General features: G+C 42.2%; 1 protein-coding gene across 4 annotated transcripts; it reads right to left on the bottom strand.

The window, feature by feature from the left end:
- Positions 1-6,187: 6,187 nt before the first annotated feature.
- LOC133899944 (DNA repair protein recA homolog 3, mitochondrial-like) lies at positions 6,188-20,256 on the bottom strand. 4 transcript variants are annotated; one of them, XM_062340989.1, is made up of 9 exons: positions 20,140-20,256; positions 18,723-18,780; positions 18,415-18,485; positions 17,673-17,777; positions 17,133-17,220; positions 8,691-8,863; positions 8,015-8,161; positions 7,145-7,279; positions 6,188-6,848 (listed from the first exon to the last, which is right to left on the bottom strand). In XM_062340989.1, exons 1-9 carry the CDS (start codon positions 20,239-20,241, stop codon positions 6,456-6,458), a joined length of 1,272 nt encoding a protein of 423 aa, XP_062196973.1. In that variant the 5' UTR covers positions 20,242-20,256; the 3' UTR covers positions 6,188-6,455. The 4 variants fall into 4 exon arrangements, with proteins under 4 accessions (XP_062196973.1, XP_062196974.1, XP_062196972.1 ...); XM_062340990.1 differs by lacking the exon at positions 18,415-18,485 and adding an exon at positions 18,887-18,986 and having other exon boundaries at positions 17,560-17,777; positions 20,140-20,243; XM_062340988.1 differs by lacking the exon at positions 18,415-18,485 and having other exon boundaries at positions 17,560-17,777.
- Between the last annotated feature and the right edge of the window lie 5,567 nt (positions 20,257-25,823).

Here is a 25,823-nt window from a genome sequence, read left to right as displayed (position 1 = left end):
TTCGTGAGGAGCATAATTACTCGATTCGGTATTCCACATAGGATAATTATAGATAACGGTAGCCAGTTCAGAAGTGGAACCTTTATTGCGTTCTGTGAAGAATTCGGCATTAAGACTTGTTACGCCTCAGTAGCTCACAAGCAGAGTAATGGTCAAGTTGAGTGCGCTAATGGTATAGTCTTGCAGGGTATCAAAACTTGGGTCTTTGACAGGCTAAAGGCTTACTCGAAACGCTGGGTAAAAGTGCTTCCCTCGGTACTATGAGTCGTTTACATCGACTAATAGGGCCACCGGTGAAACTCCTTTCTTCTTAGTTTATGGAGCGGAAGCGGTGCTCCCGACTGAATTGCAGTTCAGATAACCTCGAGTGGAAAGTTACTCTAAAGAAGGGTAGGAGCACTTACGAGCGGATGACATAAATTTACTCGAGGAGTATTGAGATCGAGCGTCTATTCGAGCCGCTAAGTATCAGCAGGTGTTGCGTAGATATCAAAGCCAAAAAATTCAACCCAGACAACTCGCTATTGGGGGCCTCGTACTACGGAAGGTGTAGAAATAGGCCTAGCGCCACAAGTTATCGCCTAAGTGGGAAGGACCTTACGTAGTAGTCGAGGTCACTCGACCTGGGTCGATATGGCTATCTACTCCAAACGGCGAGATACTCGAGCACTCGTAGAATACCAATCAACTCTGAAAGTTTTATTCATAGAAAAGATAGGTTACAGGTCGATTACATTCGATTCGGTTAGCTACTCGATTACATAATTTTTCTTTTTCACTCTAATCTGTGTGGCTAGTACAAAATTGATAGAAAGGATCAGCTTAGATCTTTCAAAAAACCTTATTCACCCTTGAACGAGTCAAGGAACTTTTTATACTCCTCCCTCGGGCGGCAGGTGATCACCCGAGGAATCGACCATCAACCAGCATAAGGGCCAGGAAAAGTGGCCGAGGCGAAGGCCCTTCTGGAGCTTATGACCGGTGTCGGTGATGCCGAGTGGTCTCCTGCCTGGTGCGAGGGCGATCTAGTGGTTGTCGACGGAGAAGACGACCGTGCCTTCCTAGCTAGTGATGACCTGAAGGCTCCACCGTTGAAGACCTCGATGGCGGCTTGGTCGATGATCCGGACGAGATCACCACCATCCTCAATCCTCCCTCGTGTGGAGCGCTACACCGTCTAGCTTAAAGCATAGGTCTTGATGTAATGGCAAAAGCGCTGAATGAGGGGACGGTGATTATCTACGGTGGACGCTTTTTTCCTCTTTTTCTTAGGCCTACCACTCGAGTCCTCATCGTTGGAGGAAACAATGATGATTTCAGGAGGGACCATGGCGAGAAGCCTCGGGGAAAGGACTTCTAGGATTAGTTCACGAGGTAGAGATGGAGTGGAGGCCATAGCTTCAAGCTCCACAAATCCTAGAAGGCAATGGGAAAAGGAAACAAAGGGGGGCGATATGAAAGACATACGGCTTCGAGTCCCCTCTATTTATAGCGAGGGGAACGGGTCTTACTGTATAAACGTAGTCGTCAGGATCCGAAATGATGACGTCGCCTCAGGCACGTAGAGTGTTCGACGAAGTCAAGACGTCATTATGGCTTGTCTCATCTCTGCAAAGAGGGATGGGCGGTCAATATGACGTGTCAAATCAAGATTGCAGTGAAAACGAGCACAAACAAGAGTGGGTTTTTAATGTCCACCTACTCGGCGGTTCGAGCTCACTCGATATTCACATCGTAGTTAAAACAATAATGCTCGAGAGCTTGCACTCTCGAGTATTCAGTCGAGGATGGTGTGACGATGCATATGCTCTACTCTCTGTCTTGATTGCCATATCAAACAGAGAGTCAAGGGCTACATCGCATACCTTCGATGCTGGAACTTTACTCTTTGTTCGACTACATTATCGACCAATGATGCAGGTATGTCCCTTTTTACTCTCCGATCGAGTAATTTCTTCCTCGACCATAGAGTCGGGGGCTACATCATAATACCATGTTTTTTGCAAAATTTTATCTGGCTCTACGTCGATCACATTGAATAGAACCAACAGAGACATGTGTTGGGTCGATGACGGACAATTATACCTCAGGAGGCATAACGGCATAGAGATTGTCAGACATCACACGCCTAACAGCCAAAAGGGTTCTGAAGTCTTAGTCTGCCTCGCGTGTGCTCTCTATCAAGTTCATGTTTATGTGCTGATTGAATGTGCAAGTTGATAAAAGTTCACAGAAAATCTGATATGCTCTAAGCTCTGTATTAGTCTTTTTCCTTACTATTATGGTCTTCTCGAGTACTAGAGGTCCGCACATCTAATAGCTTATCTAGTTAAAATTTCAGGTTGATAGATACATAATTGTATGGTCTTGAGAACAATGACAACATGTATCTATCAATTTTTGCATCTACTTATGCTAATCCTATTTAATTGACAAGAAAATAGCAGACAAAAGCATAATAGACTGGCAAAGTATAGCATCGTTGCGGGCATTCTCAGATTATAAAATATATCTTACAAGTACCAGAACAGGCTCGACCATCAGTTTGAGGGATTCTCCCCACTATCATCATTAGGCAAACTAAGCCTCAAAGACTCGACAAATGCTGGAACTACCGGTTGGACGCTTTCGACCAGTTTTGCGGCTTCCTCGCTAGTACAATTGAACCTGACTGTCACCAATGAGGTATTAAGCGTAGGGTTATAGCTCTTGAGAATACCTAGCAATGTGGCAGCACTTGCGGAGGCTACTTGTGACATAGGGTCGAGGGTCTGCTCTTTCAGCTCTTGAAGGGCTAGAACAGCAGCATCCCTTTCAGCCATGATCGCCTTCTTTTCTGCTCGAGTAGTGTTCACTTGATTCCTGAGTCTCTCCCAAAACTTGACATCGTCGTTAACCTTCTTCATTGCGTCAGCAAGAAGAAGGTAAACCAAACAATAATTCTTTGCTAGTCACCCAATAATTGAATCACACACTTGTGATCAAGAACAAACTTATGTTCAATTTTCTCCCTCTTGTCTTTGAGCTTTTTGTGGTCGATGGCCTCGGCGGCAGCTACTTGAGCGCTTGTAGCCCGGAGAAGAGCTTTTATTGCCACCCACAGATCATTAGTCAGAATCAGTATTGAAGTTTCACTTCCCCTGAGCTGCAGGTCTTCTTCGGGCACGCTCGAGGCAGGATCTCTGATTGGAGCTGAGGCCAAGTCAACTGGAGAATTTAGCCCCAGATGACTGGTCGAGGTGCTGGCAGCCTTGGTCTGCGTCTCAGTCGATAGTCTGCAATAAACAGAATAAGAGAAGAGGACACCTTTTGCCTTTTTGAGGACACCTTCTTTGTTCTTGGTCCGGTAGACGGAGCCGGTGGAGGAGTTACATATGGACCAGGCAAAGTCAAGTCATAAGTGGCCTGCAAAGAACCAAATAATAAGAATGCATTATTGAGTGAAAGTATGACCAACTAAAGGGCGATAATTGAACTGAAATTGCCTCTCTAGTCGAGTCATCAGGCATAATGGTCCATCGAGTTGGCGGTTGCGAGGACGTGCCAAACGTCCCTAAAAAAGAGAGCCATCCATGCAACTCGCCATCTATAGAATGATCGAAAGGAAATCGATGACTCAGAGTTACCTTTTCGACCGGGTCATCGAGAGCGGCGGTTGCTCGACGAGGCGATTGAGTTGGTACACTCGTCATTCCCTAACAAGAGGCCACTCATCTAAACCGAATGCATTCAAGCATATACTTAATAATTTGAAAGGAAATAACGAGATAATAATAACTTCAATTAGTATACCTGAGGACTCCTTTGCTTGCGCTTGAGAGGGCTCAGATCAGGTAGCAATTGAGAAGACGAGGATAATCTCTTCGATCGAAGAGACCCCTCGGCCTTCTCATTGGCTGATCCCTTCCCCCTTGTCGACAGCATCAACAGAAGAGGTGCCGTCGAGATCAAATACCTCACTCGAAAGGATGTGTTCTTGGCGGAAGACTGGAGCCTACGATCATACAAACAAGTCAGATCAAATGGACGATCACCGGTCCTACTTTTCAACTGCTACCCTTACATCTAGTCGAGGATTCTTAAGGGAGTAAGGCATAATATCACACTCTGGTGCGTCGGAAGAGAAAAGCTTGTTCAATCGGGCAGTGATATCCTGAGTAGGTAGAGCTGAAAAGAGAAGAAAGGTTTACTCGATAAAGCTCTAAGTTCATAGCGAAACGAAAAAGAACAAAATGTTAATTAAGCCTTACATCCGGCTGCATACCTGGAAGCATCCTCATCCCCATTGTATTCCCAAGCCAGACGTATTCGCGCCTTCATGGGACTTAATCTCTTACTAATAAAGTCTTTAGCCACATGTCACCCGATTAGGACAAATTACCTCAACATGCCAATCTTGTTGGCGAAATAGGTGGTGTGGTCGGACTCTCGGTGATCTTGTGTCTAAGAAGGATTTTGGACGGGAAAAAGACCTCTATACACTAATGGAAAACCAATTGGGTCAGGATTGGAGACGTAAAACCAAAGTTTTTCCAATCTTTAAACCAAGAAGAGGTTAAGGGAACCAAGATGTAGGAATTTCTCATTCCACTCCTCAATTGGAAACCACACCCTCCTACACATTTGTTCTCAGTAATTCTTTTCAGTTTATAGAAGTACTGAAAAAGATTCAGACTTAACTCGATACCAAGGAAGGCCTCACAAAGATGAACAAAAACACTCAACATGGTAACAAAGTTGGGGTTCAGATGGTGAAGTTCGATTTGATATCGGTTGAGTACATTGAGAAGAAACTTGGATGGAGGAATGTTAAAACCACAACGGAAGAAGCACTCGAAAACTACAAATTCAAGCTCAATCTTGCAGGAAGGGTATCTCTCACCAGATGTTGTCCTCCATTCAAACAAGCTGCGCGGCAACACCACTCCTTCCGCTTCAAGTTCCGCCAGCTTAGATTCTTGCATTGCCGAGGGTGTCCAGGCCTTGATCATAAACCTCGCCTCATCGTACTAATCAGGCGAGGTGCCAACAGCTGCTGCGTTCGATTGCTTCTCCGGTGAGGAGGAAGTCGGGATCTCAGAGGAAGAGTTGGGATCCATGGATCTAGAAGTTCTTTCTGGCGATAGTGCGTGCTGGGGCGAAAAGGATTGGGCAGGAAGACTGGTGGCAATGACAAGGAATGGCCACCACAAGTCCAAGTCATACGGGTAAATAGTCAAAAGTTTACCGTCTCGATAATAACGCCTGTTTTTACCATGCTTCGACTAGCGTGAAAAGCGGTATGATGACGACGGCGAATCTTTGCACGCCCTTCTTCCCGCATTAAATACGCCAACTCCCACCGTTTTAATTTTTGAAAGGTTTTTTTAACTCTACTCAGAGTCGGATGTCGATCAGTTGAGTTCTTTAGTCTTTTCCTTCAAGTCTCGAGTGCAGTTAGCCACAAGACGCTCGACCCGACTATGCTTTCACTCGATACTCGAGAAAGGACCCGCCTATGCTCAATTCCTTTGACTATGAGACTAATCCACTTTACTCGACCAAACTTAAACTTAGCGATAATCGAGTGAACGCTTATGAAAACCTCTCCTCTTAAGTAGAGTTAGGGGACTACTATCAAATATCTAATCATGGGATATATGCGCATAAAGAATATATCATATACGAACAAGGTATATACAACACGTATTAAGAAATTATCGATATCACGGAGCCGAATCAACAGTACCTGATACATCCGGAATCACGGAAGTACATATCGGGAAGGTTTTGATTAGTTACCTAACTCGATACAATTAATACTCAAAACAGATCTATCTACTTGAACATCAAGGAAGACAATTTCTTATCGACCACGACTGGACAGGAGTCAGTACATCACCCCTATATAAGACGAAAAAGCTGAAAGAAAAGAAAAAGGAGAACAGCACACAAGGAAAACATAGGAAGAGAACTCGAGGCAAACATCAAGACCCTAGCAGAGAAAGTACTCGACGACATTAGCTTTAGGTTAGATCAAGTCTGGTAGACTCTCTGTAATAGATTTAGCCTCATTACTTGTATTCGAGATCATCAATATACGATAGCAACACTCCCACAAGACATAGAATATTCCAATCGAAGACCCAAACCTGTATAAATCGATTGTCCTATCTCGTAATTAATCCTTGCACTCGAAAATACCAAATCAATTTACAAACATATTATTAGGAATTAATCTTTGACAGGTACTGTGACCAGCGTGCCAAGAAGCCGGTATGTACCAGGCATATGGTGAACTTTTGAAAGACGAAAGAGCAAAATATTTACAATTGTAAAATATACATAAGGAAAGCAAAAACTTTGATAGATGCTTACACTACTCGGTCCTGATTGCGCACCTTTCTTAAATTGATTTCACATTTTCATCCTTCCAAGCTCAGATGGCAAGCAGCATATTTTACATTTCTGTCACGTTACTTAGCTGTGTCAAGCTCGTCGTGTACCTCTTCATCTGTCACTGTAACAATCTCTTCTGTTAAACTCGTATCTGGGTTAGCATCCTCCTTTTTTCTATCGAGCTGGGACTCATCGTGCATTATCTTTTCTCTTATCATCGCCATCAGATCTTCCTGGCCATCTCTGTTCTCAGCAAGGTAATGTTTGATGGCATCCTTGCCGTGGAAATTCAGTCCATTCATGTGATAAAACAATCCTGATTTTGTTATGAACTTGTGCTTGAGCCCTAATTCAATAATCTCTGATTCACGACTTAAGCCCTTGCCAAACTCGAGCTCAAGCTGTACCGTCTTAAACGGTGGAGCATGTTTGTTTTTCACAATCTTGACTTGAATTTGTGTACCTACAACCTGTTTATTGGAACAGAGTTGGATTAGAAAATAGTATAATGAGTGACTTCAATCCAGTGCCTACAAATGAAGCCTTTTAGTACTCCGACAACAGTTCCTGCTTATTTGTCAAATGTGAATTCAATCTAGTTGGCTAGAACTAGAATTTTGAAGAAAAAAAGGCCTGAGCTATGCTGGGTACAAGTTTGCAGGAAAAGAGCATTCACAAAACTAAAGTCCTATTAGTAAGTCTAAAAATATTCTCTGGATTCGAGATTTACCCAACAAAGTTCAAGAATATCATTAGGATGCATTACCTCTTCAGACTTTTTTATAAGACCGACCCTTTTGGTGTTCAAGCGAACCGAAGCATAAAATTTCAAGGCATTTCCTCCACAAGTTACTTCCGCTGGTGCTCCAAACCCACTAAATGTGCTTAGTTTCGATCTTAGCTGTACACACGCCAGGACATGCCCAAAAATAAACAATTTCTATTATCTAAAGACAAACATAGAAAGCAAATTAAGAGATAATGTTAAACGAATGAATAAATTTTGCAGAACTGGTGGTATTTGGAAAAATTAGAAAGAAATTACAAATTTAAGAATAGATTACACAAGTATACAGATTTGACCCAATTTTTTGCATGAAACTAACTACAGGTCGCATAATATGGAACATGAAATCCCAGGCATGCTTCATGTAGCGCCCTGGCCTATTCCATCAAACAACTGTAATAAAAATATTCCCTATGCTATTTTGCACATATGGTTGACTAATAATTTATTTTTTATTTCATAGTTAAAACGTATTGCCATGACACAAACAGCCTATTAGAATGCAATAAATTACATGCTTTGAATAATATTATGCAATGGAATATTTTGAAGTGTGTTTATTAGATAAACATATGCATGATATATAGTTTTTGACAATAAAGGAGCAGCATCCTAAATAGAGTGGACCTGATGTCTGTATAATGTTAAGGTTGAGTAAGTCAAACTCAAATGGTCCATTCGATAGAAATAAACAGTAAGTGAGGTTAGTATCCAAGATTCCAAAGCAAATTTCTTTAGCATAACTAGAAGCATGTAGTAGTAACCTTCGAATAATTCATCAGAAACAGTTAGTTCAGAGAGAAGCTTGCTTCACCAGTACTAGATCAGTGAATTGAACAAATGACAAACCTGGTTAACAAATAACAAGATTGTCCTGGAGCGTGAAAGAGAATGGCTCAACTTGCGAAGTGCTTGACTCATAAGCCTTGCTTGAAGTGCAACGTGCGCATCTCCCATCTCACCATCCAGTTCTGTTTTCGGAACAAGAGCTGCTACCTGCATGTGTAATTATGCTACAATGTCAGCAGTAACCAATATCTAACCAGATGAACTTCCATATGTGGCAGTTTTATTGTAGAGTGTGAATTAGAAAAGTTATATCAGTAGATCGAACAGAATTCTAGATTATATCACAAGTATGATAAAGAAGAGCACTGAAGTTATCAAATTAGGTAAATATGCAGATGTCTACAAAAATATATTTTTTTAATTGTTATTCAAGATGAACTGCATCACAGATATTATTAGACTATTAGTGTCTTTCAAGCACTGGAGGCACCAGGGAGCATGAATGCAGAAGCAAAGCATAGAGAGCTGAGGATACTAAGGACCTGCTTGTTTAGGCTTCTACAAGCTGTTGCTTTTCTAAAAGCATGTTGCTGGTAGAAGTCAACAAAAGATTGCTTCTAGCTTTTGTGGCTTCTGTAGTAGTAAAGATTGTTTTTGCTTTTCAGAAACCACAGCTAGAAGTCAGCAAAAGCAGGCTATTTGTTTGGGCTTCCCTTGGCCCTAACTGTGTACTTACACTGTCCACAACCACAACATCGATAGAGCCACTTCGAATTAGGATGTCAGCAAGGCCAAGGGCCTGTTCACCACAGTCTGGTTGAGACAGTAGCATATGTTCTGCCTTCACTCCTATAGATTCTGCGAAGGTCGGATCCAGAGCATGCTCAGCATCAATAAAAGCACAATATCCTGTAAAAATAAGCACAAACAATGAGATCACATAAGAAACAGAGTCCTCTGGAGCACATGTGAATACTGAAATCTTGAGGCAGCACCCCTCTATTGGAAAAAACTAGTTTACAAACCACAGTAAACTAGGAACTTTTCCATTCAACTGCCAAACTATTGCAACTTTTCTTAGCAAACAAAATAGGGCATGTACGTACAATGGTGTTGTCTCAGCCACTACTAGGATGTAGAGAAAACTACAACTTACTGGATGGGTTGTCCACTTGTCCCTGTGTAACCCCTAAGCTTTTACTTCTTGCATGAGCCAAAAAAGAAAAAACTGGTGACCAACACTACGTAGACTGCATGTGTTGCTTGGTTGCAACAACGTAGAAGATATTCTACTTTAACACATATACATGATAAAAGTGAATTGATAGTGAGTGAAATAGATAAATTAAGATAGATACATCTATATCAAATCATTGCATAGGTAAGTGTGCGCAAGAATCATATATATAATTAGAAGAAAAACTTACATAAAAAGGTTAAGTAAACTGCACCATAAGTACCATAAGACCATCTCCAACCATATTTCCTTCATTCGTTCCCTTCCCGATTCCCTTTTCCGTTTCCATTCCCTTTATTTTCTCTCATCTCCAACAGCTTCTCTTCGAGGGGAATCGCGAAGGGAAAGGAGAGAGAATCCTGTCCTGAAGGGAATAACCCTGGGAATTCCGTCATGACGGGAACCGTGAAGGGGAACCGTTGGAGCACTGAAGGGAACGAAAATCCTTTCAGGACGGAAATCTGACCCCTGAAGGGAATCCCTTGGGGTTAGTCTAACTAAGGTTATCATGGCGTCGCCATATCGTCGTTATGGCGGCGTGACGGTATTTTGGACCTCGCCACGATGACGCCACGTCGCCGGAATCTATGGCGTCCACCACATCGGAATGGCGTCTATATGGCGTCGCTATGGCATGATTTGGCGTCATGTGGCATATGACGGGCGCCGTAAGTTCCAAAGGAGAGGATTAGAAGAGTCCAGAATCAGACCTTAGTTGCACATCGCGCTTCGTCGACCCGTTGCACATCCGTTGCATCCACCTCCACTGCGGCGCCGCCTCCGCCGGCGCATCCACCTCCGCCGACTCTGCTTCCACCTCTGCAACCCCCTTCTGTCGGCGCATCCACCTCTGCTGCAGAGCACATCGCGCTCCGTCGGCCCGCTGCACATCCGCTGCCTGCCTGCCTCCACCTCCGCTGCAGTGCCGCCTCCACCTCCGCCGGCGCATCCACCTCCGCCGACTCTGGAAATCCTCCGCCCTCCGCCTGAAATTGCTCCGCTTCTGGCCGCCCGTCGCTGCAGGAGAAAGTCCAGACTCCAGACTCCATACCGCACCCCTCTCTGCTCCCCCTGGTATGTTGCTCTCCACGGCCGCACCCCTCTCTGCTCTTGTGAAGACTGAAGTACCGAAGTGCACAGGGAAAAGTGGATTATCTAGCTTTCCTAGGTGATTTGTTACCTAGCTTTGTGCTTGAACTAATATTCTGTACAATCAAGACTACAAGTGCATTCAAAACCAATGTAATTAGGAAAAAACAATCAAGATTCAAGAGTTAAATACCTTCACAGAGATATAGATCAGTCACAAACAGAGCATTGAAAATCAAACTATGTATATTGCAGTATTTATATTATTCAAAGTTAAAGTGCTAAGTGTCGACATATTGCTCTTGATGTTGCATTGCATATTGGCATATTGCTCTAGTTGCTGAAATTCTTAGTTGTTGTCACTTTTTTTTTTAGAACATGGCTACTCAAGAGACTAGAAATGCGAAGGCCTCGGACACCGCATCAATTATGATCCAAAGACTAATCCAAAGCAGAAGCCGGGAAGGTTAAATGATCCTGGATGGAAATATACATTTTGGCCGACTATTGGTAATAGAGATCTCTTGCAGTGTTGCTTGTGTGATAGAACTGTAACTGGAGGAATTACATGGTTCAAGGAGCATCTTGTGGGTGGTTATGGAGTTATTCTGAAGTGTGGCAAAACCACACCAGCTATCGCTCAGGAGATGCAAGCTGCTTGGAAGGGCAAGAAGAGACCACTTCTGCTTGATGATGATGGAGGGCTTCAAGGAGAAGATGATGATGTGCTTGATGTGACAGAGGAGTCCTAAGATGCTTCTAGAAGCATTGTGCATCTTAGTTCAGGGATAGCTGCCAAAAGGAAACAATCTACCTTTTTGAAATTCAGTGCACCAAAAGAGCCCAACACAAAGTTAGTCGGTTCAATGCTTAGGAGAACTCCAAAAAAGATTGTGGAAGACATTCGAAGGGTCCCTCTCATATCAGTATCCAAGCTAGCATGAGGACAAAAGAAGAGAAGTTGTCAACTTGGAGTGGGCCAGGTTCTTTTATGAGTGTTGTATACCATTCAATGCCGCAAATTCTAGGCAGTTTGAGATTGCTATAGAGGCCACTGCACAATATGGTTCTGGGTACAAACCTCCTACCTACCATGAGCTTAGGGAGCTTAGGTAATATGCCGTATGATTTGAAGATCTTTTGTACTCTGTAACCTTAATATTTTATATTCGATGTATGACTATGATACACTATGCGTATCAGCTACTTGATCCAGGGACTAATACAGGAGGCATAGGAGATTTCGGGAAGAGGGTCTTACCCACTAGCTGTGGAACCAATAGATGCAAACGATTAGTTGAAGGCTACCGAGAAGAAGCTCCAGATTGCCTAGTGTAATAACAGGGGAAAAGTCTAGTTCGCCTCGCACCAACTCACGGGACCTGCAGCGGATTGGTGAGACGCATACACCAATGCTCATGAGGATGCTCAAGCTATCACTTGGGCAGAGTTCAAAAACAACTTTCACGCTCATCACGTGCCTGCCGGAGCCATGAAAATCAAGAAGGAATTCCAAGAATTGAAGCAGGGATCAATGTCAGTGAGTGCGTAAGTTGCCAAATTCACCCATTTGTCGAGGTATGCTCCGGGAGATGTCGATACGAGAAGAAATAGGAGCATTTCCTCGAGGGTCTGAACGACGGAATTCAATACACCTTACTTCCTCAGGACTTCCCCAATTTCCAAACCATGTTGAATAAGGCATTAGTGGTGAAAAACAAACGCTACCAGATGGAGAACAAGAGGAAGATGTCCTCTGAAGGTCAGGGTTCAAGCAGTAACTCTCACCCCCGTTACAACCCTCCTCAGCAATGACCTATCTTTCGTCAACAGAACCAGAACAAGCCTTAGATTCAAGCTCCGCGTCCGAGCTATCAGGCACCTTGTTATGCACCACCATAGGCACCCAGGCAAAGAATGGCAACCAAGCTCCCTTCACTAGAAAGGCATGCTGCAACTGTGGTGAAGGACATTGTGCCAACAAGTGTCCCAAAAAAGCTCCCAACAGTTACCTAGGGACAGTACAACAATAGTTCTAGGCAAGGTCAAGCTCAAAACTAGGTATACAATGACAATTAGGCACCAGAACAGGGCAATTGTGCACAATTGAACTATGTGCATAGAAGAGTCAACAACGTCACTACTGAGGAAGCCCAGGATGCTCAGGATGTTGTGCTTAGTATGTTTCTTGTCAACTCAAACTAGCATCAGTATTATTTGATTCCAAAGCATCACATTCTTTCATCACCACACAATATGTTGCAAAGTATAATCTACCTATTACATCCATGAAGCAATCAATGATTATTAGCTCCCCTGTAGAAGAAATGATGGCAAAGTATATATGCCCTAAGGTATGTCTAAACATTCTAAACATAAGGGAGGTAGATTTTCTGACCAACCTTATAGTTTTGGAGTCCAACAACATAGATGTTATTCTCGAGATAGATTGGTTAGCAAAGCTCAATGGGACGATAGAATGTGCCCCTAGAGCAATTCAGCTAACCAATGGAGACGGTACCAGAATCGAGTTCATAGCAACCATTCTGTCTACTAGAGAATGTGCACTCAATAAGTTGAAGGGTGTTCCCATGTAAGCAAGCAACATGGTGTGCGAGTATCCAGACGTCTTCACTAATGACTTGTCAGGTATACCATCAGACCGAGATGTTGAGTTTATCATTGAGCTCGTACCAAGAACAATCTCGATATCTAAACGGCCATATAGAATACCTGCAAATGAACCAGCAAAACTTAAGAAGCAAATCCAAAAGTCAAAGGACAAGGGTTTTGTGCGCTCGAATTCGTCACAGTGGGAAGCCCCAATTCTATTTGTGGAGAAGAAAGATGGTAACCAGAGAATGTGTGTGGATTATAGAGCACTCAATGAGGTAACCATTAAGAATAGGTACCCGCTACTTAGGATTGAATATCTGTTTGATCAGCTAAAAGGAGCATGTGTCTTCTCCAAGATTGATCTTCGTCCAGGTTACCATCAATTGAAGATCCGAGAGTTGGATATACCCAAGACAGCTTTTAGTACCTGATATAGTCTTTATGAGTTTACAGTTATGTCCTTTGGGTTAACCAATACCCTAGTATACTTCATGTACCTCGTGAACAAGGTGTTTATAGGGTACTTGGATAAGTTCGTGGTAGTTTTTATTGATGATATTCTGATTTTCTCATGAGATGAACAAGAACATGAAGGACATCTAAGACTCATTTGACAAAAGCTTAGAGATAACCAGTTGTGAGTTCTGGTTGAAACAAGTTTCTTTCCTTGGCCATGTCATCTCAGTAGGTGGAGTGGTTGTAGATCTAAGCAGGATTAGAGATGTATTGAATTGGAAGCCACCCCAGACTGTCTCAGAGATCCGGAATTTTCTTGGATTAGCAGGGTATTAGCGTCGATTCATAGAAGGTTTTCCAAAGTAGTCAAGTCACTCACGGAGTTGTTACCAAAGGATAAGAAGTTTCAATGGTTTGAAGCTTGTCAGGCTAGTTTTGAAGAGTTGAAAACAGATTGACTACGGTCGCGATACTCATTTTACCGGATGTTCGTAAGAATTTTGATATTTATTGTGATGCTTCTTGGCAAGATCTTGGATGTGTTCTTATGCAAGGACATTTTGTGGCCTATGCATCTAGGAAATTGAGGAATCATAAGAACAATCTGACTCATGATTTAGAGATAGGTGCAGTCGTTTATGCTCTGTAGATTTGAAGACACTATCTCGTCAATAATCAGTGTGAAATCTATATAGATCACAAGAGCCTGAAATATATCTTCACCTAATGCAACGTAGATGGCAGGAATTGATCAAGGATTACGACGTAGAAATCCACTATCACCCTGGGAAGGCCAACATAGTCGCAGATGTTTTGAGCCGAAAGGTGTATTACAACACATCATGGTAGAGGAAGCTCAACTGGCCCTGTACGAGGAATTTCAGCGACTCAACTTGGGATTTGTCACGGATTAAAGACCTGTAGCCATGGAAATCGAGCCCATCCTAAATGAAGAAATCCGTAAAGGACAAATGGAAGATGAGAAAATCAAGGAAATCAAGTAGAATATAAAGGAAGGCAAAGCCTCTGGATTTTCCGAAGATGATCAAGGCACCATATGGTTTGGAAAACGCATTTGCATACCGAATCAAAAAGAGCTCAAAGATATAATTCTGAAGGAGGCCCACGAGTCAGCCTACTCCATCCATCCAAACAGTACTAAGATGTACCAAGATTTGAAAGAACACTATTGGTGGTATGGCATGAAGCGTGACGTCACAAAATATGTAGCATTGTGTGACACCTGTCATAGGGTAAAGGCAGAACATTAGAGACCTGCTAGACTACTTCAACCTTTGAAGGTTCCTGAATGAAAATGGAAAGAGATCGATATGGATTTTATTGTTGGGTTACCTCGTACCCAATCCGGTCATGATTCGATATGGGTTGTAGTAGATCGCTTGACAAAGGTTGCTCACATATACAAGTGCACAACTTGTAGAACTCTATATGTCGCGAATTGTTTGTCTTCACGGCATCGTGTCAGATCGAGGCACTCAGTTCACATCACGATTCTGGTAGAAGCTTCAAGAGTCCAAGGATACTAAGTTAAACTTTAGCTCGATGTATCACCCCTAAACCGATGGACAAACAGAAAGGACAAATCAAATCCTAGAAGATATGTTGAGGGCATGTACTCACGCTTTCTCTCTACCATCATCTTGTTGCTTAGAAGGCGAAGAATTCGAGAATTTCCCGAAAGACGAAACTGAGTTCTAGGTGTGCGGCTTTTCGGTCGATTGCTTATGGAGCTCAACGCCGCGTTGAGTCTTTCGCTGCTATATATATATTTTTTCCTTTTAGACCCTTGGGGTCATTGATGTAATAAATTAACGTTGTAATAATGATTATTGTGTCTGTTACTCATTTATGACGTCACTATGTATATGTAACTTGATCCTGGCATACATATAGTTTATATTTAGTTTGGTCTTAAAACCGCATGACAATTTTCTATCAATTAGATGCGACATAACACAAGTTCTACCATGTTGAAGGAATATACACTAAATGCGCAATCTTCATGGAGAAAATTTCATTATCTATCAATGCAAGGGCAAATTTTTCCCATGATATCAAAACGCAAGATGTCAAGCAAAAATCCAGGGTATTGCAGTCTTGTCTTAACATTATGCATTCTCCAACAAGTATTTCGAGATGGCTGGTTATAAAAAAATTGTGCAAGCTTGGATCATTCTTCATAATAAGAATTAGATGAATAAGAAATGAGTACCAATCCTTTGACATGAAGGAGACCTCAAGGCCATCAATTGTTCTATCTCCACTAGAAATCAATAATGTCCAGAACATTTGCTTTGTTAACATGCTATTTAGGAATTCCACTATTCGTGCTCACCCAGCAGTTCCAATTCGAGATATTTAATCAAGCATATTTGGCTTAAGTAACCTATTTGTGTTTTTTTTTCTATTCATAGTTAATATCATTATGTATTCGTGCACTATGGAAGTTAATATCATTATGTATTCGTGCACTATGGACTAGTAAATCATGTGGTGTATATCATTTATTTATTTCACTTGTAATCAATCCTTTTTTAGCATATATTCCTACTAAACTAAAACACATTGTAAATTTTTAGAACCAAACAATACATATAGTCCCAAAAGTTGAAATTCAGAGCTGATCACCATATTATTTGGTCCATGCAAGAACTAAAAGCATGTGGGATCATAGAGACAACTTAGGTGGGATTCTAATTTGTGAGCTTATGTGGAGACTTAAGATAACTAAGAGCCTGCTTGGATCATATCCATAGGCCGCAATATAATTTTGTGTTGAGGCGTGCCACAACTGTAGTAGCGAACGATTTCTTCGCCACAACTATGGCAAAATTTGGAAGAAAAATAGCCAATGATCAATGGGTCCCAATGAGGAGAAAGTTTGGAATGCCTTTGCCAGCAAACCAAACACTTGCCAGTTGCCAGAACTGCGTATGTACCCCAATAATCACGCTAGAAGCCTAGAATCATGTGTCTCACGCCTAGTGTTGTCTCTTATCAGTTGACGTCTTCTTTGTTTTTCTTTGCTCCATATCAAGAGAGCTAAGATGGCACATTATACATGCCTTTAAGCCAGCTTGTTAACATAAAAGTGACGAACTCTCAACAATTTGACTTGTGGGCCCCATATGAGAAATTCTTAAGGAAAATTTGGATACTCCTTTATTCCCGGTCCCCAACTAGACCAAGTTAGTGCTTCCAACTAGATAAATAATTTGGTATAACTATAAAACAATAATTATAGATAGATGAACTATTAAATTATGGTATGAAATGCTCAACAAGAACAAGTCACGCTTGTCCTTTCAAACCGCAAAGCTGGGCATGGTTACCACCAATGAAAGAAATCAAATGATATGAAACAACGGAAAAGTAAAGATAATTTTCTATAATAAAGTACATATTCACAAACCTTATATCCAAAGACATAACAACAAAAATAATTTCAGTACTAACACTATTCCAGATTTGTCATCCACGACTAAATATAAAGCCATGAACTGAAACACTTTTTGTCAAAAAAAAAAATATATATTCATAGTTTTGAAGTCAAAGGAATCTCCGTGTGCAAGATTGTTAGTAATGGATGCTAACACTGATGACTTGGTTAATAGTCCCCAATACCCATCCTATGACTTTTTTTTCTTCCTGACAAATATACTTTAGCTAAAAGAGAAATGCTTCTGTTCTTCGAACTCTACTGGCATGTTTTAAGGTAAGTAGCTCACACGAGATCAGTTGTAAAGAATACTGACTTACCTCCAGTCTTCTGTGCTTCAGCTATGACATGAAGTGCCAAAGTTGTTTTCCCCGAAGCCTCTGGACCATAAATTTCAATGACCCTACCCTGTTCGTAAATGTAAAGTCAAGAGTGAAGAAAAGAATAAACAGCATAAATATAATGCAAAATTAACTGTATGTGTAATTGAAAGGAAATTCGTTCAGAATTTAATCAGTGAATCAACAATACAAGCATATCCTTTTCTAGGCAATCATTACCCTTAAATCAAACGTTGTTCTGTGCGTGCTTAAAATTACATCTTAACGTTGTGAGATCCACCTTGCTGTGCGATTGCTACTTATTAGTATAATATATGCTGGTTCACGTGATGAATAATAGGTTAGTAGACTGGCAAGTCATGTAATAATAGACTGTATCCCAGAATCCTGGATACCAACAGCTGACCTTTGGAAGTCCACCAATTCCTAAAGCTGTGTCCAATGCAAAGGATCCCGTAGATACAACAGGAACTTCTTTACGACCATATGAGTGATTTAGCCACATTATTGACTCCTCACCAAATGCAGATGTAATCTGGTCAAGAGCTTGTTGAAGCGCAAAGTCTTTTTGCTTAATACCTTCCTCTCTGTAACTATCGTCATCTGATTTTGACTGTTCTCTCCCTAGCAAGTAACAAGTAATAGTAACATAGTGTCAGTGGACAAATACAAACTGAAACAAACAATAAATTCACTGAAAGTTTGACAAAGGAGATCCTTGTTCTTTTGAAACTGAGTGCTCAGGTAATCCAGAATCAACAAGGAAAACAAAAGGTATGATAAAATTTTAAGGAATATGGAAACCAATAACAAACATCACCATTGCAAAGTAGAAACAGAGGAGTACATAATGCACCAGCATCATTTCAACATTCAAGTGAAATCGCACAGCATATAGAAATAGCCCCAATGAATTTTGTAACGAAAATAAGACACCACGATTTCCTGACATCGCCTATTTTTATGCCTGTCATCCTTAGTAACTAAAACCTGAATACTCCCTCCAGTAAAAAATACTTAACGTTTTGGACATTACACGGTCTCCAATGTTTACCTTTGCTAGTATTTTCTAATGGAATATATTTATAAAATATAACAACTTTATGACATTATGAAAGTATTTTTCAAGGCAAATTTACACATATTATTTTCATGTTTGCGAACTAAATATTTAAAAGTTATTGATAGTTAAAGTTTCAAAAAATTGACCGGACCTTGTCCAAAATGCCAAGTATTTATGTCTGGATGGAGTAGTATTTACCTCACAACTCTCATACTTACAGGAGCATTCTGCTCTTTCTCCTGTGCAGCAAAAGTCCGAAGAGCAATTTCCTTACGATACTACAGGTTAGTTCAGTTCATTCTCCAATATACAGAACATTTCTATATCCAAAAAAAGAACGCTGCAAAAATGTGTCTGAATAAGTACTATGAAATGCAAAAGCTTGTCCACATTAGCTGCCGCAGTAATATGATACCATAATTATTACAAGTGACAAATAATCAGCAACACATCAACTGAAAATCATATCAATAATTAATTGAGTATAAAGGCCAACATTTGCATACCTTCTGCAGACAAACTCCGCAGTTGAACTGTATGTGACAAATTTTGATAGCAGCATCCCTGAAAAGAATAAGAAGATGATGATGATGATTCTTACATCTTGAACGTGAATTTTTAAACCTTTTGTTTATTTAAGACTCCACTAGCAGTCAAGTATTTATGATACCATGTTCTTCGCAGATTAACCAATTGATAGGATAATGGTCTCCCCACTTTTGCAAATAAGCAGAGAATGATCGTACTTAGGAAAGTATCACTTCTTGATTCTGTCATACTCATGATATCAATATATCATAAGAACCTCCAAAAGACAGTGATAATCATGATCTTGGATGACCTCAAGTAATGGAAAAGGTATGCTCATTGATATCAATTCTTTGCCACAGGTTGGATAACATTTCAAGATATTCATGTCTTCTGTGTGTTCATGTTTTTCCTCTTTTGTCTTTGCTAAGAGATATAAACAATTGTTCAAACGTATGGTGACTTTCCATTTTGCAGACCCAAAGAAAAATCGAAAAAAATCAAGAAGCAGAACACAGCAGAACATTGGAAAATTCAAGAAGCATACAACTTAACATGAATCAAATAGAAATAATCAAAGTAAGTAGTATTATTAGAGAAAAGGAAGGTAATTTATTAAAGTTATAACGCAACCGTGAGACATGTCAAGACAAATTGCATGACTGAATTATTGTAATCCTGTAGCAAATACAACTTCAAGGTGCACGCTGAACTGAGAAATCGACATAACACAAAACAATGCTCAGCAGCAGCAGCAGCAGCAGCCCTACAATCCTAACCCATGCTTGGCCGTTCGGTTCACTAGTCTCAGCTTGGATAACATGCTTCGACAACATCAAGTGCGAGGCCTATTGCTAAACCACCTCCTATTGCAAAGAAAAAAAGTCGCACGACCGAATTATCACAATCATGTATGCAATATAACTACAAATTGTACACTGAATTGGGACATCTGCAGAATGCAAAACAGTAATCACCACAACCATCAACCCTACAATCCTAATCCATGCTTGGCTGTTAATTTCACTACTTTCAGCTAGAATAGAAACACATGGTTCACTGTCCCCAATCGCATGGCAACAACACCAGTCCGACCTAAACATAAACCCACAACCGCACCAGATTCTTTGACAATTGAGGAGCTCTCAAGTTCAAAGACATGCCACCATGACGGATTCCATCCAATCCACTCTAGCTTCTTCACATGAGCATCCGGTCCCCAACTTGGAACAGCCGAACGGACACCAAAAGATCCAGTAAACCTACGACTGACGAGGCCCTGTCCCGTTTCCTTTAAATGATTCCATACAGCCCGGTTCGAAGCCCTTGATCGGGGATTGGAACAAGAAAAGGAAGGAGTCCGAGTCTAAGGAGTCAAAGGCGGAGCGAACGAACCGGTGCGGGCGTCGAGGACGACGGAGAGCCGGAGGAGAGGGGCGGAAGCGGCCGGAGGAGCTGGCGGAGGAGGGGCTGGGCGCGCCGGAGGACCCTCGCCATGGATTCAATAACTAATTCATGAGTTCATGTATTTTTTAAAGATATAGGATCATATCAAAAGACTAACAACATTAGTTTCATGATTTTAGATTAATAAAGAGTAAACTATGTATTTAACTTGGTTTAACAAGTATATTTTCTCCCAGAAACTTTTTAACTCTTTTTACGAGTAGAAATACTTTTATCATGTAGATTATGTTACAAGAAAATCAACAAAATTTGTTTCACTTAATTTGAAGCTCAGATGAATTAGTTATTGATTTTTCAAGATTTAGCTAATTTTTGGGTTTTTTAACTTCACTAAAAATTGAGAAAACCGCTCCATAAATCGTGAAAATCGAGCAGTTACCGACAAAACCGAGCGGTTACCGACAATACGGAAAATTCGAGAAAACCGCTCGATAAATCGAGAAAATCGCTCGGTAACCGGTCCGATTCGACTGGCTACAAAAGGCGGTTCTAACAGATTTTTGATTAAATTTTAAATTTTAGCAAATGAATTTTGTACAAATTTTAGTCGAATTTCGAGCGGTTATCGTGATAACCTCGCATTTTTGTTACCGATCAGGCTCGGTAACCGAGCCTCAAAACGGTAAGTCAAACCTTGGGCTAGGCTGGGAAAGCCAGTTCGTTCTGGACCGAAGACCCCGGCCCGGTGTATGATCTATTTAAGGTGTTTAATTGGAGTTTAAGGTTAGATAGGATAGGATTATTCTATGTTTTTAAATAGTTAATTTTTTGTTGTTGGGATTTGAGTGAATAGAATGAGTCAACTTTCTGTTTAGTTGGATGTATTGGATGCGCTGATTTGGTTATCATGATGTTTTTTTTATGGGATTTGGTGAATAGGATGAGCTAACTTTCTATTTAGTTGGATAGATTGGATGAGCTGAGATGGTTATCATGATCTTTTGATGAACTAATCCTTTATAGATTTAGTACATATTTAAATTTATTTTAATTCAAATTGAATTAAAAAGAAATATCACATGAAATGATAAAATATATATAAATAGAGCATTATAAAAGAACTTATTTTTCACTAAATAATCTAGAGTTGAAAGCATTTGTATAAATTAGTACATTGTATGAGAAGAATATTAGTGAATTTTTCTAGGTTATTTGGAATTTACTTGAGGCATAAAAAATTGCTAGAAGTTATAAAAGTATGTTTAATTGAGAATTTTAATTAAATATTGGTTCGGGCTTTTTGATCAAACTAATTAAAACTGGTTGCTAATGAGTTCTAATTTGCTAAGAAAATATTTAAAATTTTTAGATCACTTTTATAGTTCTAAATAAAATCAAGAGTTAAATAAAAAATATAAACACACGTACAACAGCTAGATACCTTTCTTCGTGAGCACGACACACAGCAACAGGCGGTCGTCTTAGCATGAACGTGGATGGCTTCGTCCCGCTCTTTTTCTCGGCTCGGTCCATCCATGATCTTTGTTGGGGATCATCCCCTGCCGTCCCCATACCCGAGGGCAACTGCGAAGTTAGTTGGAGTTGGAGTCGCTACGAGGCAACCACTGTGTCGGCGGAATCATCCACAACCGGTCCGATGGATGCGAAGATTGGTCTGCCCCGACTACCCGGCGAAGCTACAGTGCACGCTCTAGGCCTTCGATAGGAGGCAGCGAAGATGGGGCCAGGCCTTCGCCTGATGGAGGCGAAGACAGGACCAGGCCTTTGCCTGGTGGTGGCGAAGACAAGATCAAGGCTTCGCTTGGAGATGGTAAAGGCACCTCATCGGAAGGCTGGACGGAGAGGGCTTCGACACCCTTCGGTTGAGGAATAGCCGGATAGTGGGCCCAGCTGTCATGGGTACTGTTGTGATTATGTGACCATGCTTAATTGTACCATATTGCCCCCAGATATTCCGAGAATGTAGTAGGTTAGGGGGTAATAAGTGTAAACCGGGTCCGTGATTGCGGGGATGTGGGCTATAAATAGAGCCATAGTGTAAACGTGAACAGGATTCCAGACTGTTCATTTTCCAGTACACGTCACATAAAGAGCCTTCGCCAGTTCTACCCCCGAAGGCCCATCTTGTCTGGGACTTCGATCCCAACAGTTGGCGCCGTCCGTGGGATCGAACCCACGAAGGCATGCCACCGAAAAAGAAAGTGAAGCCACTTGGAGGAGCGGAGGCGCTGCTAGAACTAACAGCCACAGTCGGACCTTCGACCGATCGAACTGCCCCGGTGGTACCAGAATCAGGAAATGCCTCAACTGGGGGGGCTTTGGCTGCACAACACCAGAATTGCGAAGTTGACACAGCGCAACAACAAACTGCCGATGGCCGACATGACGACACACTGCGAGTGGATGCGGAGGAAATGCCGATCATGGAGCCGATAGATCGCATTCGCTTTGATGTTCCGGAAAAACAAGGCGACAGAGGGCGAAGCGAAGAATGGGAGGACCTAGACGACTTCGCCGAGTTGGAACATGATGAAGAAACAAACGAAAAACGAAATGCTAGATTAGAAGCTGAGGAGTTGGAAAGACAGATTGCGCACAAAAAGCGCATGTTGGACGGCCTAGCAGCAACCCGGAAAGCTGCGGAGTACCGCCGTAGGGCGGAGGAAGCAAAAAAGACGTTGGAGAGGCTCCAAGAGGAAATCGATATACTTCAAACAGAAGGCATCTCTCGCCGACCAACGCCACCAAGAGATTACATACGGGCTTCTCAAGAAGTTCGGCGAAGATCTTCCACAGGAGACCCTGAATCACCCCTGGCAATGGACCTACAAAATCAGCCATGGCCGATAGGATTCAAGATGCCTAGGGTGGTCATGTTCGATGGAGAGTCGGATCCGAAAGAATTTGTCATGAGCTTCGAGGCAGCCGTGGAGTCAGCTGGAGGTGATGGTGTAACTTTGGCGAAGGCCTTTGTTTTGGCAATCAAGGGAATAGCAAGGTCGTGGTACTCCGCCCTGCCCCCGGGGTCCATACATTCCTGGGAGCAGCTGCGAGCTGCCCTGTACAGCAACTTCCAAGGAAACCGAGCAGACAACATTACCGCAACTGACCTCTTCGCCCTGAAGCAACAACCGACAGAAACTTTGCAAAGGTACATGCGCCGATTCATTCACATACGATGTCAGGCGAAGGGATTGAGCGAAGATACCATCATCGATGCTGCAATTCAGGGAATTAGAGGGGGCCTTTTGGCAGCGAAGCTCACTAGAAAAAGACCCGCAAGCGTTCAAGAGCTATTGAACAAGATGGAAGAATACTCAAGGTCTGAATTAGATCATCTACGAAGGAAAAATGAGTTTACTGCCTCAAGAGCAAAACATGCACCAAATAGGGAGACAGTTCCGAGCAATTCGAGAGACAGACCCCAGCGACCAAGAAAACCCGAAGGTCCGGATCATCCACAGCAAAAAGAAATCAACCAGATCAACCCTGGCCCACCCGAAGCATTTCAAAATTCATGCGAAGCTTACAGTTTATCCAATAGAGGGGGCCGGACGGGCAGGGGAAGAGGCTGCGGAGGTAGAGGTGGTCGATTTTCGCATGACCCGACAACCTTTTACTGTGAACTGCACGGTGAAGGAGCAGGCCACCGGACTAAACATTGTCCATAAGTCGTGGCTATGAAGCAAAGTTTAGCGAAGCCGACAGCAGATAACGAACGAGCGGTTCACCACACAACAGGCTTCGCAAGAGGCGAAGGTTGGCAGAACCACAATCAAAGCATGATGTTTCCAAACCAATGGAATCAAGTTCCAGCACCACAATTCGCACCCGCACCACCAATCCAATTTGATCAAAACAGACAACTGAACATTCGGGGTGATCTGCCCCCGCCTCCACCAAGGCCAGCAATCGAGCCACCACCAGAAAGTAGCAAATCAGTCAATACCTTAACCAATGGGTACAATGTGGTGCTGCCTATCTTAGGGGGGTCCAACCAGCAAACAGAATCCAAAAGACAACGAAAAGAATACGTACGAAGGGTTAACCACGTCGGAGTAGGACCAACATACGTTAATTCAAGATGGTCTAACATTCCCATTACATTCTCGCAAGAGGACATGAGGGTATTAGATTATCCGCACACAGATGCCCTAGTCATTACTGCGAACATTTCAGGAAGTGAAGTACACAGGATATTGATCGATGGAGGAAGTTCTGCAGACATTATCTTCACCGATGCCTTCGATAAGATGGGGCTGCGAAGGGATGACCTGAAACAAGCTGGGTCGCCGTTGCTGGGCTTCGGCGGAAGCGCAATCAACACCTTGGGGAAATTAACAATCCCAGTGTCATTCGGCGAACAGACAAAGTTCCGCACAGAGGAAATCACCTTCGACGTGGTAGATATTAATTACCCATACAATGCGATATTTGGGAGGGGGTTCCTCAATAAATTCGGAGCAGTCCCGCACCACGCTTATTTGTGCATGAAGATGCCTGGCCCAGAAGGAGTCATAAAGATCCTGGGAGATCAGCGAGTTGCTAGGCGAATCGAAGTAGGCATAGCCCGAGGGAGAAGAAATGTCCACAACGTCGAAGACCCTTCGACGGGGGCCGAAGCAGGGCAAAGAAGCAACATCGTAGAGAAATGTACGAAGGCTGCACCAGAAGGACCTACCAGAGTAGTACCGCTGAATCATGAAGAAGATAAGAAGATTACAATAGGGGCAGAAGCCCCGGAAGAATATCAGCAACAACTTGTCGTATTCCTTCGCACAAACAACGACTTATTCGCATGGTCCCCTAGGGACCTGCAAGGAGTAAGTCGAAACATCATTCAACACAAGTTAAATGTGGACCCCAGAGCGAAGCCAAGGAAGCAAAAGCTTAGAAAGGCTTCGGGGGAAAGGGAGGAAGCAGCGAAACTCGAAGTAGAAAAATTGCTTGATGCCGGAGTAATACGCGAAGTTATACACTCGGAATGGCTAGCCAACCCAGTATTAGTAAGAAAAAGCAATGGAAAATGGAGAATGTGCATCGATTTCACAGACTTAAACAGAGCCTGCCCAAAAGATGACTTTCCGTTACCTAGAATTGACCAGCTTATAGACTCCGCAGCCGGGTGCGAGATGTTAAGTTTCCTCGATGCCTATGTTGGTTACCATCAAATATGGATGGCAAAGGAAGACGAAGAAAAAACAAGTTTCAGAACCTCTTTCGGAACATACTGCTTCGTGAGAATGCCCTTTGGACTCCGCAATGCTGGAGCAACCTTTACAAGATTGGTGCAAGCTACGTTAAAGTCGCAGCTGGGATGAAATGTATTGGCCTATGTTGATAACATAGTAGTAAAAAGTACCAGGAAAAGCCAATACATCGAAGACCTACGGGAAACATTCGATAATCTGCGAAGTGCAGGTTTAAAATTAAACCCAGAGAAATGCGTCTTCGGGGTGCAATTAGGAAGACTTCTAGGGTTTCTAGTGTCGAAGAGAGGAATCGAAGCGGACCCTCAGAAGATAGAGGCGCTCCTGGATATGAAACCGCCACATAACAGAAAGCAAGCCCAACGCTTGACAGGAAGACTAGCAGCATTGAACAGGTTCATCGCAAGGTCCGCCGAGCGAAGTCTACCACTCTTCAAGGTG

Source organism: Phragmites australis, chromosome 19, assembly GCF_958298935.1.
Source record: "Phragmites australis chromosome 19, lpPhrAust1.1, whole genome shotgun sequence".
Lineage (NCBI taxonomy): Eukaryota > Viridiplantae > Streptophyta > Magnoliopsida > Poales > Poaceae > Phragmites > Phragmites australis.
Note: the sequence above shows the minus strand (reverse complement) of the source record. Positions and strands in the feature narration are given on the sequence as shown.

Bases quoted from the DNA above. Each gene is read 5' to 3' on its own strand.
- LOC133899944 (XM_062340988.1), bottom strand. From the start codon at position 20,241: ATGGCGAGGGTCCTCCGGCGCGCCCAGCCCCTCCTCCGCCAGCTCCTC. The intron at 17,778-18,722 runs GTATGCAAATGT...GTTACTTGCTAG, and splicing joins GCGGAGTTTGTCTGCAGAAG to GGAGAGAACAGTCAAAATCA. The intron at 8,162-8,690 runs GTAAGTACACAG...TTACACATGCAG, and splicing joins ATGTTGTGGTTGTGGACAGT to GTAGCAGCTCTTGTTCCGAA.